This window comes from Asparagus officinalis, chromosome 4 (assembly GCF_001876935.1).
Source record: "Asparagus officinalis chromosome 4, Aspof.V1, whole genome shotgun sequence".
Taxonomy (NCBI): domain Eukaryota; kingdom Viridiplantae; phylum Streptophyta; class Magnoliopsida; order Asparagales; family Asparagaceae; genus Asparagus; species Asparagus officinalis.
In genome coordinates this window covers 34,407,268-34,422,417 of record NC_033797.1, presented here as the reverse complement: position 1 = coordinate 34,422,417, position 15,150 = coordinate 34,407,268, and the positions used below count along the sequence as shown (strand labels likewise).

The window sequence follows — 15,150 nt, the reverse complement described above, 5'->3', positions numbered from 1 at the left end:
ATTCGTGTACCACGGGCAGGTAATTTTCTTGGGTTTACTGTTTGTGCTATGTTTAGTTAGGTTTATGATCGATAATGCGACTCAAAAAGCTTAAAAAATCAAAACTTGAATAATGTAGTATAAGCACATATATCGTGAAGTTCTGTAAACCTTCAACAGAGACCCGATTGCTTGGACTTCCAAAACCTCGTGTTTTATATGCGCATGATACGCCTTTATCGAGCTAATTAGGTCCTGTTCTCAACTCTAACTAATTTCACCACACAACCATGTTAAGATTCTTATTTGTGTGATTTTTATGAGAGTGTTAGAAGGAGATGAAAACAAGAAAGGAGGAGGATTTGCATTAGTGCAAATTTTAGCAAATTAGAGGACTCGGTTACTTCTGAAAGGTTTTTATATGGTTCGTTTTTGAAAAATGACTTTTTTTAAATGTTAAAAAAGTGAGATGATTGATGACTCCAAATGTTCTATATGTAGTTTAGTTGTATGATAATGTATTTAAAGCAAAAACAATATGCTTGCCTGTCAGCAATTTTGTCTACGACCTGATCATTTTCCTTTGAATAAGCTAATTCTTCGATTAGATGTAGAAGTAGTCTCTCCTAATTATCAGACAAAACAAACTAAGTATGCAAACTCTCATTAAAGAAGCTTGGGATTAACATTAACATGAGATCTATTACTACAAGCACACCTTTACTCTTTAATCCCATATATATGTATATTTATGTAATTTTGCCAAATCTTTCTTATTGCACCAGTTATGGAGTGCAGTGATTTTTACCCCTCCATTTAGACTTCCTGTATGCCTGTATATGATATGTAAAGCTGCTATCTAGTGGTGTCATGAGTGGCTTGACATGGGCTTCTTTCCAACTTTAGGACAACTTTATGAATAATATTGTTAGGAAGATACAAGAGTATATGACAAGTCAAAAGGCAATTAGATTCGCTGACTATTCTACATCATGGATATGGATTTTTTAGTGTTTTCTGGAGTTTTTGTTGTCTTCTTTTCACTATTATGTACCAACATCTGTCCATATTTTTAAGTTGCATTCTAATTGAGTTATGCTAGTTTTACATTGTTAATTACTGATTGTTGGATGCATCAACATGTTGCTAACTAGAGATGTATGAGATTGTACATACCTGTGAAATTGAAGGGGAAAAATCTAATTGGACAAATACATGACAACAATATTTTATGAATCAGAATGTTAAGCAATAAGAAAGACTACGTTCAAAATATGAGTGTAGCAGAGATGAGAATTAGTAGGGCAAAACAGAATGTGCGTTACGTGATTTTAGTAAAAATGTGAAAAAGAATGTATTATAGTGCATAGTAACAATCAAGAAAGGCCTAGGAATAATCATTTTCACTATTTAGGATCATTTATCCGTCACTAGTGAGATTGAGAATGATGTGGTTCACCAAATCAAATTAGAATGCTTACAATAGAGTTCTTATTGAGTCATATGAGCAAACATACCTATGAAATTGAAGGGGAAAAAATACATAACTGGACAACTATAAGACCAACAATATTTTATGAATCAGAATGTTGGGCAGTAAGAAACACTACGGTAAAAATATGAGTGTAGCAGAGATGAGAATGTCAGATGGATCTGTGAACATACACGAGATAGGATAATGTTGGGATAAAAAATGGGAGAATTCATGTGTGACATAGACCATCCAGATTAATGCAGGACTTGTGTTATGCCTAAGAGTACTTGTTGGAAGCAATTAAAAAAGATATGATAATGGTTAACTTAACAAAGAAGATAGTCATTAACAGAACTGAATGGAAGAACAAGGTTCATGTAGCTGACCCCTAAATTTTTGGATAAAGGCTTTGTTTTTTGTGGTTGGATTAAGGTTTCCAACCCATCTCGGACGCAGAGATCTTATTGTCAATGTGGATAATCTAGTTAGCCATCTCAATTCTTACAATATGGATCACATCTTGCAATATCCTTTTATGATTACTTTATCTACTTAATTGATCTTGGATGATCATGTTGGAACACTTTAGTAATTCTTATTGCAGTGATAGAGCATACCCACATTTTCTGGTTCTTTCATTTGGTATATACTGCTGATGCTGCTATTAATATTGAATGGTACATAATTTTTTTTTTAACAGACCTCTTTGAAGTGTAGTTATGATGTAATATACTATGTTAACCATTCTTGATATGCTTTGATGCTTTTGCAGATTCAGCAGGTCCTCCGTCGTTTATTCCCATTTGGTAGGGGCTTGTGTCACGCATATTGGGCACCTAATTTTTGGGTATTTTATATTGTTTTGGATAAGGTGCTTGCCTTTGTGTTTGCTAAGCTGGGATTCACCATTCAAATGCCAAAAGCATCTTTTACTGGTGGCTTAGTTGGAGATTCCTCACCATTTGCAGTGCTTCCTCAGGTTGTCCTGTTTGACGCCCTTCACTTGCTTGTGCCATTTGCGTGTTAAAATGGACTGTATAAATTAATCTCACATAACTTGTTGAAATAACAGGTCACCCCAATTATAACCTTCCTACTAGTTGTTCTCGCCATGGCTCCATGTCTTGTGAAGGCATTCTTAAAGCCCCAGCCTAGATCCATTATTAGATGGGTGGCATATGCCTATACATGTGGTTTTATGTTTGGATGGCATGTACATGAGAAGGCATCACTTCATTTTACAATCCCTCTTGGTATCATCGCACTTAATAGCCTAGAGGATGCAAGACATTACTTCTTGTTGTCGATAGGTATGTTTATTGACTCTTTTCCTTCTCTATATTCACTCTCATTTGGTACCATTTCACTTCTTAATGATTTTATGCTAATGAGGATATGTAAATGCTATAATGTTTAGTTTACTTCTGTATGAATAATAACGTTCAGTTGTCTTGAGAACCTCTATTCACAGTTTGCATGGTTATTGTTCCTTTAATTTTTTATGAGCTGGGGTAGATTGTCATTGGAGACCATCTAGTGACTCTAGTTGAGAGAAGTGTTCTGTGAATAATGGCCTCCAGTAGATCTTATCTTATAGTTCCAGTAGGGGCCCTGAAAGCAAATGTATATAATTTAATAAGGAGCTATGTCTCAGTTGGACTAAAGTGCTTCAGGTTGCTAAGCTCTAATTGCCTAACTGTTTGAAGCAGATGAACTATGCATGGGAAAAAAATTGTTAAAAACCTACAGATTAATGAAGATACCTTGAAACCTCCATTGAAGTCCTAATGATTATACAGTCTGAAGTCTTATAAAACAACAGCTAATTTTGAACTTTCAGTGGCTGTGAATCTGTGATTGCTTTCAAGCTGTTACCTAGATGAGAGTTTACAAACAACACACACAGTAGTTGCAGTCGTGAGATTCATAATTCCTTAAAGAGTGGAGCAATATGTGCTTGATGGTTCAAAATTATTGACATTGCTTGATAAACACATGGGCATAACAGTAGGTTTTGGTTTCTATTACACATACAGTCAAGAACTTTCCTATTTTTCTGTGTGATTTGAGGATGAGTGCATGATGAGTAAGGTATGAATACCCTTCCCTTGCTTTAGATCTTTTGGCAAATCCCTTGTTTATTTCAGAGCTGCTTCCTGAGTACTCTGTGAACCAATATAGTAATTTAAACTGCATAGTTGATTGGCTGAATCTTTATTTTACTAATCTTTTCCTTCTTGTTCTGCAGTTTCTTGCTATTCCATGTTCCCTCTGCTGTTTGAGCCCCAGGAGTACCCGATTAAATTATTGCTGCTGGTCATACACTCCACTCTCATGTGGGCAGGCTTTTCCTTGTATTTCAGCAAGAAAACGGCTCATGAATCCACGACAAAAACCATCTCAAAGGATTCTGATCAAGAAAATATATTGATTGGATGGGTTGGTTTCTGCTATTTGTTCGGATTAGTGTTCATCGAAATATGGGGTCAGATTTTGCACCCATATTTATTTGGTAGCAAGCTTCAATTTCTACCTCTTATGTTGATTTCAGTATATTGTGCTATCGGTATGATGTATTCTTGGGCATGGCAATTAATACAAATCATCCAATGTACTTGATCTGTAACATTGAAAATATTTTTTGTCCTTTTGGGGTGATGAGTTCCCTTTAGAATACGATCCAAAAGATCAATATATCAAAGGTATACCTTTAATTTGTGTAGTAGTTCCATATGATTGTCATCGTAATCTAATATTTGTTATAACGGACAATTTATCATTTCCTTGACTGTTACTCTATTGATTTGCGTCGATATTTAACTTATAAGGGAAAAATTGGAATGAGCATGTGTAAGTAATTGCTCGCTAAACTTGTTCTAGGAATCAGGTTTTTGCATTGCAAGTGACAAGAGCTAAGGCTCTGTCGGTGGAAGCATTCTCGTTGATTTGCGTTCTTACTCCTCTTTAGGGAAGAAAGACTTGGGTCTAAATGGCGAGGCATTGAAGTAAAGTGTTACCGCGGTACAAAATGCATAGTTTCTTTATAACAGTGGACGGAAACTTATAAACTGATCTCTGTTTATGCAAGAATTATTAATAACGTTGAGAAAGCAACACATAACTGCAAGAAAATAGAAAACAAACTTGAAATCTGATTTTCTATAGGCCCCAAATCACCTGCTTCTGTGTCTGATATCTCTAGGAAAACAAAGGTAACATCGAAGACAGCCGAAGCGGCAACCAATAAACTCAAAAGTTTAGAGGCAGTTCTACCAAAAAAGGAGGGGGGGAAGCCAAAATAGGAGCCAGGGGTTCAAACACAATCAATGAACTCAAAACCTCACGACCCCATGCATAGGGAGGTGAATGACAATAAAAAAAAGTCGAAATAACCCCCAACAAAGCCCAAGCAGGAGTTAGGAGATAAAACCCAACCAATAAACTAAAAACATGCTGCAAAAAAGAAAGCCCATGCAACCCGAATAGGGGGGGTTTGGAGATAAAAACACAGCATACCCCCAACATGCAAAAAATTTATTGTGGAAGCCTTTCTCCAAATTATCAGAGCCAGGTTTCGATCCTGGGACCTGTGGGTTATGGGCCCACCACGCTTCCGCTGCGCCACTCTGATTTGTTCTTAGGTTGATTACAGCTACTATAAAAGATAATACAGAAGCACCAATACCCCTTAACTTTGAGGATGTTGCAGTAAACTATCTTGGATCTTTCTATTCAAATAAATTATTCTGAACTTAGGTTTCACTGCGCATGATCCTATCTTGGATCTTTCTATTCAAATAAATTATTCTGAACTTCGGCTTCACTGCGCATGATCCGTCTGAACTTTTTAATCTATTAAATTTTTATTTTAAAATTTCTCATTTAATCTCTCAAATTAGTATCATCAATTTTAACATGTCATGTGGCACCCACGTGTCAAAAAAAAATGAAAAAAATTCCTCAGTACCATAAAAAAATCTTTTTTAAATAAAAATGTACTTTTGAGACTGATCCGAACTTTTATCGTTTTATCGTGTGTTTGTCCTGTGATAGGTTAGACTTTATTTTTTTTTTAGAAAAAGGATGGATTACCAACATAGTAATCCAGCCAGCTAAATTAAACAAAATTGGTTGTTACAAAAAAAGTATTCATCCCCAACCAAGAATGAATACCGTGGATTATCAGAGTTTTACAGTCAGCTTCACCCAAACTCTTCACCCCCTAGCAATTGATAACAAAATATCAAAAACTGTATCAAAAGATCAACAAATGTACATTTTTCATATTTAGACCACAAAAGCAGATCTCTTTCTTCAGCTTAGTCTTCATTCCAGCAGATCAATCACCCCCCCAGCTGTGGAAACTGAAGAAATTCCAGCAACAGAAGCAACAACAGCAGTTTTTTTCCTCCTCCTCTCTTGTAATCTAGCTGCACGATCTGTTATCTGAGAACCTATCCAAAATTTTGCAAAAGTCAAAATTTTGTTCAAAAGTTCTAATGATCTCCTTTTCTTGTTTGAAAAAATTCTATCATTTCTTTCCTGTGATAGGTTAGACTTTATAGTGCTAAGTTGGGGAATTAAATGAAAAAAAATTAGTAGAATAAAAAAGGTCAACGGGATTATGTGTAATAACCCTTCAAGTTCAGGGGTTTTTAATGGAGGAAAAAAGTTCACGGGGGTATATTACAACCCCAAAAGTTCAGGGGGTTTTCTAAAATTAACCCCCAAAGCTAAAGGCAGTCAACTTCTCATACCCTATAATCGTCTTTAGAAACGTACGAAAGCACAATTTCACGATTGAAAAAAACACGCATTTAAATGTGGCAGTCAACAGAAAATGGAGAAATCGCAAAATTGAACTTAGTTTATAAGATGAATCATTCATTTATACCTTCAAAGAAGTCGTTAACTTTCAAGACCTGTGAATATTTTGCTGCTAGGTAGGCTAGCAAGCTAGTATACCTCACCACAGTAATTAATAAAGTAATTAATTACTTTATTAATATTGCAGCTCCCAATAAATGATTTCATCTCTGATGGGAAAAGAGAGGTACATGAGACTCATGCAAAGAGACCGGCGTTGAATTACCTAGCTCTAAAAATCCTAATTTAGAGGGTGCCAAGTGGAGCTGACCATTATTATTCACCAAAAAGACGGTAACTACTAGATGATCCAATTGTATGCGGATTGTTAGTGTGACTTAAATATCAACTTAAACTTTTTTTCCCCCTTCTCTCCATCGAATAGACTTGGCCATCAATGCAATTCTATTGTCCATAGGATTTGCAGTCGGTTGGTGATAAAGAAATCCACAAGTAAACTCCCATTACGATTCCAATGACAGCAAGAATAGAAGTTATTATGTGATTAGATTCTTATTGGGCTTTAAAACATGTGGACTTACACACCTACTAGATAGGCTTTTGCTTAAAAAAACACGCGGACTCACACTTCCACTGGAACTTCTATGTCATAGGCAGCAATGAGTTGGGGGTCTTAAGTCTATATATAAAGTCTTTGAAGCCAATTATTATCATTAATCTACAGAGCACCAATCAAGAAATGAGAGTTCTCTTATCAAGCGTATTTGATATTTTTCTCTACTTTACTCATTTGTTTTAGAGAGATTGTATTAGGCTTTTTGGTGTGTTAGGGATTGAGTGGCAGAGAAATTTTCACATTGTATTCCTCATAATTTAGTGAAGTTATTCTCCTCATTCGTCTGTGAGTGTAGGCTACAAGCGGAACTACATATATCCTTTTGTTTCATGTTCTTAATATTTTTATGCGCTTTGACATGATTGATACTATTTTATTCCTAGGGATTTGTCATAACACAGCTACTCTAATAAAATTTGTACTCTGTTTGGAGCACCAATGATCAATTAAGAACCAATACTACACTGAATATGGAAAATTTTAACTACAATTAATCGCTTCCATGTAAAATTTCTCTCTCTATGGATCTCGCAAGGGGCGTGCATATCTCTAAAGATTTATGCGGTAAGTTTCGGTATTTATGTAATGAGATTTCTTACGCGTAATATAGACCCGGAGACGGCTGAACCTCATTAATTAAATTGAATGATCATTTTGGATGATATGATTGATTTAGTTGAGGATAAATATTCCCATTCTATTCTAGCAATGGGATTATCTCTTACTACCACCTAATTAAAGACGGTCTCGATCCCATCCGGACTGAATACACCTAGAGGTGTCCATTTGCCCCAGCCCGGCCCGGCCCGGACCGACCCTGGCCAACCGGGCCTGGGTCCAGGCTCCGGTTTTGCCCGACCCGGACCTGGTTTTCAGGGCTAGACCGGCCCGGATGGACAGCCCTAATTACACTTTGCATTCACCAAATAATATCTAGTAGCACGTATTCTGAATATTTTCGCCGCAGTAGCCATGAAAACTACAACATGTGTATTAATGTTAATTTTTTCATTGCCGTCTGCTCCAACCCGAGATGAAGTTAGGAGGAGGTCGTAGATATCCGGTAGCCAGCATAAAACCTAGTTTTACATAAACATTTAGCTGGAGTAATTTAGATCAATATAATTTTTTTTTCTGATCTCTATTTTATTTGTGTTTTAAAAAGGATAAGGGGTTGGATTACCTAAATTGACAAATTGCATGGTTTTTCCATATATGAGGGCCAAGTTCAGGTGGGCCTACTCCTCTGCAGCATTCAGGGTTTCCATACATGGGAGCAATAAAACCAGTACGAGCAGAAGCAGCATGCTTTGCTTACTCCTCTAAAAGCAATCATTTGGTTAGTGTACCCTGTGAAATTTTGCCCCTCGAAGACTCATGATGAAAATGCAACAAGAAAGCACCAAAAAGAAATGAGTGCAGGTGCCCAAAGTGTTAAATGCTTCAATCGCCATCATGACTTCGAACAGGCCGAGAGGGGAGCATGAGTAGAGTTCCTCAATAGTTTGAGCAAAAAAAAAAAAAAAAAAAAAAAAAAAAAAAAAAAAAAAAAAAAAAACCCCCCAAAAAAAAAAAAAAAAAAAAAAAAAAAAAAAAAAAAAAAACAACAACAACAAAAGGCCAAAATGTACCATCTCTGAACTGTCTCGTGCTATTTTAAAATAATTTAGTTGGAGACAAGACCAAGTTCAATAATTGTTCAATTCCCTAGTGACAATAATCCCGAAGAGCGCGGGGCTCTGGGGGCTAATGATGAGCTTCATTAACCTGGGAAACTATATAAACCCAGGCCTCCATGTGTGAAAGCCAAGCAAAGAGCAAATATTTTTTCTAGGGGCCGGGAAATATTTTTCATTCTCGTTTGATTTGTTGAAAGATTTAATTGCAGTGTTTTAAATATTTCGGAGTTTTGAAATGTGTGATAGCACGTGAAGCTAAGGAAGACGAGAGAGGGACATTATGCATGCCGTGAAGAAAGAGTTCACTTCTCTAAATATTACTTTTTTTTAATTTAGTTAGTGGTGGTGATTAGCTCTTAATGAAAAAATAGATACGCAGTTCCATCGTAAAGGTTATATTTGAAGACAACTCGTAACAATCATGATTTAAAAAGTGCTTGATTGCTATACGTTACGTTTTTAGATGTTGCTGCGCATCATACGTAGAAGAAGGGGAGGACTTGGCTAATGACTATAGTGTAATTAAAAGTGAAATTTGGAGGATAATTAAGATTCTCATCAATCATAATTTAGTGAAGCTTCATTTTCTTTGTAGAGGAAGAGAAAGTATTTGTAAACTTTTGAGGTATGCTTCCTTAGTATTATTTCAAAAATTCATTTTTCAAAAATGGATTGTGAACAGTGAGCTATGGCAGATTAGTATTTTGAGCTATGGCAGATCATTTGAGGAGGAGAGGAGTTTATACTTCATTTCTATTTTGGTAATTAATGGAAAGCTAACATTCATTGCCAAAAAAAAAGGACTAATTTGGTTAACAGAAAAATAGAGCATCAACAGCAAATGCTCTAGTCAAAATTTTAATTTCAACATCTTATTAACAATAAATAGATTAGGGTGATGATTAATTGGATCTTCATTTTATAGGAAAAAAAAACTACAATCTGTTAGCTCTGGTTATAAGGACGGAATCGAGGTTATAAAAAAGTCACAAATTTAAACATTTAATTTCTTCCCCCTTCCCTCTATTGTTGCTATAGGGACTGAGTTTGATCCTCATGTGGCATCAAAACTAAAAAAAATAATAATTACTTTCACATTTTATAGGAAAAGCTTAAAGAAATTAACCATCAAAACTAAAAAATATAATGGTGACAGGACATCAAATTTTTACCACGTGGCATCTTAAAAAAGGAAAAGCAAATGAGAAAATTAAGGTCATCTAACCAACGCACAAATTACCTCTTCTTTTTTAATTTTTTTTTTATCAAAGTTGAATATAATTGCTTTCACATTTTTTTTTTAAGTTTTTTTTTTCTCCAGTAAACGCTGTCGTTAAAAGCGAGTACATTTATCAAAAACTTGTTTTCCATTATTACCCATGTTCAGACAACCAGAGTACGGACACACAGCTAACATTCATGCGCTTCTCATATCTGCCACCCGAAGAAACTGCAGCTTCTTAACTATAATCCTCCCATCTGCCACCCGAAGAAACTGACCATCTTAACTTTCGAAAAAAAAAAGGGCACTATCCTGCTGTCAGGTGAGAGTCACGCGCTTCGCATGGCCCCATCACGAATGAATGGAGAGTTTATTGACTTCAGAAAATAGGGGAAGCAAAGCACCGCTTTAATTTGCTCCACTCCCGCCCACGTTGGCTTCTTATTATTGTTGCACTTTATTTACGAAGTTAAGAAATCATGGGTCAATTAATTATTTTGTCAATTATACTTGGATGTGTTAACTTATAAAGGAAAACTTTGATAGTCAACTATAATGATTTATAATTTTTGTTTGAAAACGTATAACGAGAATTTTTCTTCGCATTAATTTATAGAATTAAATATATCTACCAGTCCCTCTCCGTTGCAACCTCCTTTCCCCCCTGGATTAACATTGTCAACAGTATGCAACATGGGTGCGTTGTACTTGTGTCTCATTTTAGCTACTTTCATAATAAATTTACATTTGGTCGTTTTACTAGCGTGGCATAAATGCTCAGATCCTATGGATCATGCTCCATGCAGAGCACTGGACAAGAACTTGTTGCCCTACCAACAAAGGGCCTTTTGTATTGAAGTTTCACTTAGTAATAATATTGAAAATTAAATTACAAAGGATATTAATTTTTTTAGTGATATTGTTGGGGTATTTTAGTCTCCCTGCGTACTACGATCTCCGTAACTCGAAAGCTAACCCACAATCAATAAGATAGAAAACAACCACAATTAAGAAGAATGAACACCAAGATTTACGTACGTGGTTCGGTCGACCGACTTCGACCTACATCCACGGGGCAACAATACGAGAAATCTATTATGTATCAGGGAGAATTATAAGAGGAACCACTCAACTCTTGTATCTCAATCTCTCAACTTCACATACATAACCAACTCGCATATTCTCTTCAAAACTCACTCCTTACAATCTTTTGAACGGGCAAAGACTGTGAAACTCTCTCCAATGTTGTAATCTTTTGCACTGATGATGACTACAAAACCCTCGCCTCTCACACAATATTCTTGAATCAGGCTACGTCTAACCCTATATTACAAGAATAAATGATAAAAAGAAATTCAAATCTGAATTATGATCTTTATTAACCTTATGACTTTGATTAGTAAACATAATGATTTGCGTGCAGCATGGTCCTCAGAACACATACTATTCAGCTACAGTTTTAGCTTTTCCCTAGAACAAAGGAAGTAAATCCCAATTACGTATACTTCAGAAAGCATTAAATCTTCAGAACCGGCACATAATTAATATACTTCAATGCGAACTGGATTTGCATGTGATGATGTAATACGATGTTTGGCGTAAGTCACCAACAATTCATCGAGCAATCATGCATGGCTACGGCTTTTGATCATGTAATTAAGCTTGGTATCTTCAAACTAATGGTTTTTTGATATAAAACTTGAAATAAAATGTACGGAATTCGAATGTCAAAAACAAAATAAAAAAAAGGCTCTAATATTCTAGACTAGGGAGTATAGTTGATTTCGTGTTTACCGTCGCACTGACCAAGAGGAGAACTGCCCAACAAGAAGTAGACTTAGGTAGCTACTTACTGTTAATTTGACTGATTAATCAAAAAATAAAAGCTTCACTACAACAAACAGGTCTTTTAGCGACCAACTTTTTTGCGAGAAATTTATTTTCCTCAACAAATATCACTTTCCACGAGAAAAATATTGTTTCCTCGGTAAATATCAGTAGGTCTTCTATGAGGAATATATTTTCCTCACAGTAACCACCTTCTACGATGAAAATTTTAGTTCCTCACTAAAGATGAACATGATTTGGTCTCCTAACTAGTTATTTTATTGGCGATGAAATATAAAATTTTGGTGATGAACTTTTCATCGCGAAATGCACATTTAACGAGAAAATAATCATTTTATCACTGTTCTTTTGGCAGAAAATAGAGGAAAACCCGCCAAATGTAACAACGACAAAGTATGATTTCCTCGCTGAAGATCCATAATCAGTGAGGAACCGTTTCCTCATCAAAAGAATCAATTAGCGAGGAAATAATAGTTTCCTCATATTATTAGTTTAGCGGGGGAAAAAACCCGCCAATTTTAATGGTGACAAATTTAAGGCTCATCGCTAAAAGTTTTTGTTTTTACGAGGAACCGTTTCTTCATTAAAAAGAACCTATTAGCGAGGAAATTATAGTTTCCTCACTATTAATTTGGTGAAAAAATTTGCAACACCCGCCAAATTCATTGACGTAAAATTAAAGGTTTCCTCGCTAAATTTTTTGTTTTACGAGGAACTGTTTTCTCGTTAAAAAAACCAATTAGCGAGGAAATAATAGTTTCCTAACTATTAGTTTGGGAAAAAAATGTGCAAAACCCGCCAATTTCAATAGCAACAAATTTAAGGCTTCCTTGCTAAAAAAATTTTTTACGAGGAACCGTTTTGTTTTCAAAAAGAACCTATTAGCGAGGAAATTATAGTTTCCTCATTATTAATTTAAGGCTCATCGGTAAAAGTTTTTATTTTTACGAGGAACCGTTTCTTCATTAAAAAGAACCTATTAGCGAGGAAATTATAGTTTCCTCACTATTAATTTGGTGAAAAAATTTGCAACACCCGCCAAATTCATTGACGTAAAATTAAAGGTTTCCTCGCTAAATTTTTTGTTTTACGAGGAACTGTTTTCTCGTTAAAAAAACCAATTAGCGAGGAAATAATAGTTTCCTAACTATTAGTTTGGGGGGGAAATGTGCAAAACCCGCCAATTTTAATAGCAACAAATTTAAGGCTTCCTTGCTAATTTTTTTTTATGAGGAACCATTTTGTTTTCAAAAAAAACCTATTAGCGAGGAAATTATAGTTTCCTCATTATTAATTTGGCGGAAAAATGTGCAACACCCGTCAAATTTATTGACGACAAATTGAAGGTTTCCTCACTAATTTTTTTTGTTTTACAAAAAATTTTCACGTTTATGTCAGAAAGTTAATTGCATGTATGAGTAGAAGGATATGAGGATGAGTTTATGGTCCATTAATCTTCCCCATGTTAGGGAATCCGAAATAATCAAATCGGATCATTGCCCTTCTGGACCTTGTGTTGAAAGTAGGAAAGTAGAAAATTCACCATAAATAAAAATTAAAACTTGTAAAGAAGATAAAAAGAGACGAACACACAGATTTAACGAGGTTCGGCAACGTGCCTACATCCTCGGGAGCCACACCACACAATTCTTTTATTAATTAAAGAAGAATTACAAGCTCTCAAACTAGGGTTTTATCTCTCTGAGATTCTCTCTCTTTTCTGCAGTCAAAAACTCTCTTTTTTTGTGCTCTATCAAATCCTAAAACGTTTGGGTATTTATATCAAACTCAGCACAAATAGAATTCCTAAACAGTTTAAAAACTATCAAACAGCGTCGCGGTCGACCGCCAAGTTCCTGCGGTCGACCGTGAAAATCGACAGAGCCTAGAAAAGTTACAGGTTTGGTGTAGTAGATCGTGATCAAAAGACAGAAACTAAAACCCTACAGAGTTTGTGCGATCGACCACCACGGTCGACCGCGATCAACTCCAGACTCTCCTGAGCTCCTGTGCACGTTCGCGATCGACCGCCACAAACTCGCGGTCGACCGTGGATCAGTCTCGCAGTTTTCTTCCTCGTTCTAATTCCAGCTTCGGCTTCAACTTTAGGTCTATATTTTAGACTAACAATCTCCCACTTGGAGACCATAGTGCCTTCAGTGAGTTCACCCGAACTCTCCTCTTCTTCACATGTATCTTCTCCTCCCCCGAAAAATTCTTTCTTCAATCAACAATATCTTGGCGATCTCGCCGATCCTCGTAGTGTGGCTCCGTCTTCGTTTTCTACTCGTGAAGGCTAACTGAAGTTGCGTACAACTCTAGTTTCTCTATGGTGACTGCCTTCGTAAACATATCCGCCGGATTTTGACTCTCCAAAATCTTCATTAAATATAACTTTCCGTCTTCAACTAGCGAGCGTATATAATAGTGTTTAACGTCGATGTGCTTCGTTCTGGTATGATATACTGGATTCTTGGTAAGATGTATAGCGCTCTGACTATCACAATAAAGAACCTCTCTCCTTTACTTCAAATCCAACTCTTCCAAGCACCCGTTCAACCAGATCATTTTCTTACTTGCTTCGGTCACCGTGACATACTCAGCCTCAGTTGTAGATAAAGTCACAATATTCTGTAGACGTGAGACTCAGCTCGCTGCTGTCGATGCTAAGGTATAAATATACCCCGTAGTGCTTCGCCTCATATCATGATCACCAACGAAGTCCACATCCACGTATCCCTGCAACACCAACTTCTTTCTCCTAAAACATAGTGGTTTGTTAGTTGTTCCCCTCAAGTATTGCATTATCCACTTCACGGTCTCCCAATGCTGCTTCCCTGGATTGCTAGCAAACATGCTCACAACTCCCACTGCATGGGCGATATCCAGCCTCGTGCAAACCATCGCGTACATGAGACTCCTAATGACTGAAGAATATGGCACCCTTCTCATATGCTCTCTATCTGCTTCTGTCTTAGGTGATTGCTCTTCAGATAGCTTGAACTGACTTCCAATGAGTGTGCTAACAACCTTAGTATTCTGCATATTAAATCTCTGAAGTACCTTCTCGATATATTCAGCTTGGCTCAACCTCAATGTCCCTTCAGCTTCATTCCTACTGATTCACATCCCTAAAATCTGCTTCGCTGCACCCAGATCCTTCATTGCAAATTCCTTTGCTAGCTGCTTCTTCAGACTGTTTATATTTTCTAAACACGGTCCTGCTACCAACATGTCATCAACATATAATAACAAGATAATGAAGCTGAACTCGAATATTTTGAAATAACAATAATGATCCGAATTGCATCTTCTGTAGCCATTGTTTTACATGAAGTTGTCAAACTTCTTGTACCACTGTCTCGGAGCCTGTTTCAAATCATATAAGCTCTTCTTGAGCTTGCACACCATCTCTTCCTTTCCTTCTTTAATGAAGCCAACAGGCTGCTTCATGTAGATTTCTTCATCCAAGTTACTATGAAGAAAGACAGTCTTCACATCTAAC

General features: G+C 36.3%; 1 protein-coding gene and 1 non-coding gene across 2 annotated transcripts in view; one reads left to right on the top strand and one right to left on the bottom strand.

Annotated features, from left to right (window-relative positions):
• LOC109838493 (probable dolichyl pyrophosphate Glc1Man9GlcNAc2 alpha-1,3-glucosyltransferase) overlaps nucleotides 1-4,222 on the top strand; it is a 4,895-nt gene extending 673 nt beyond the window's left edge. Inside the window, 4 exon segments of the mRNA XM_020406931.1 lie at nucleotides 1-19; nucleotides 2,226-2,432; nucleotides 2,526-2,763; nucleotides 3,702-4,222. The exon segment at nucleotides 1-19 is cut by the window's left edge and continues 16 nt beyond it. Coding sequence (XP_020262520.1) covers nucleotides 1-19; nucleotides 2,226-2,432; nucleotides 2,526-2,763; nucleotides 3,702-4,072 — 835 coding nt within the window. The 3' untranslated portion in view covers nucleotides 4,073-4,222.
• Nucleotides 5,013-5,084, bottom strand: TRNAM-CAU. Its single transcript has one exon. It is a non-coding gene; the product is annotated as a tRNA-Met (tRNA).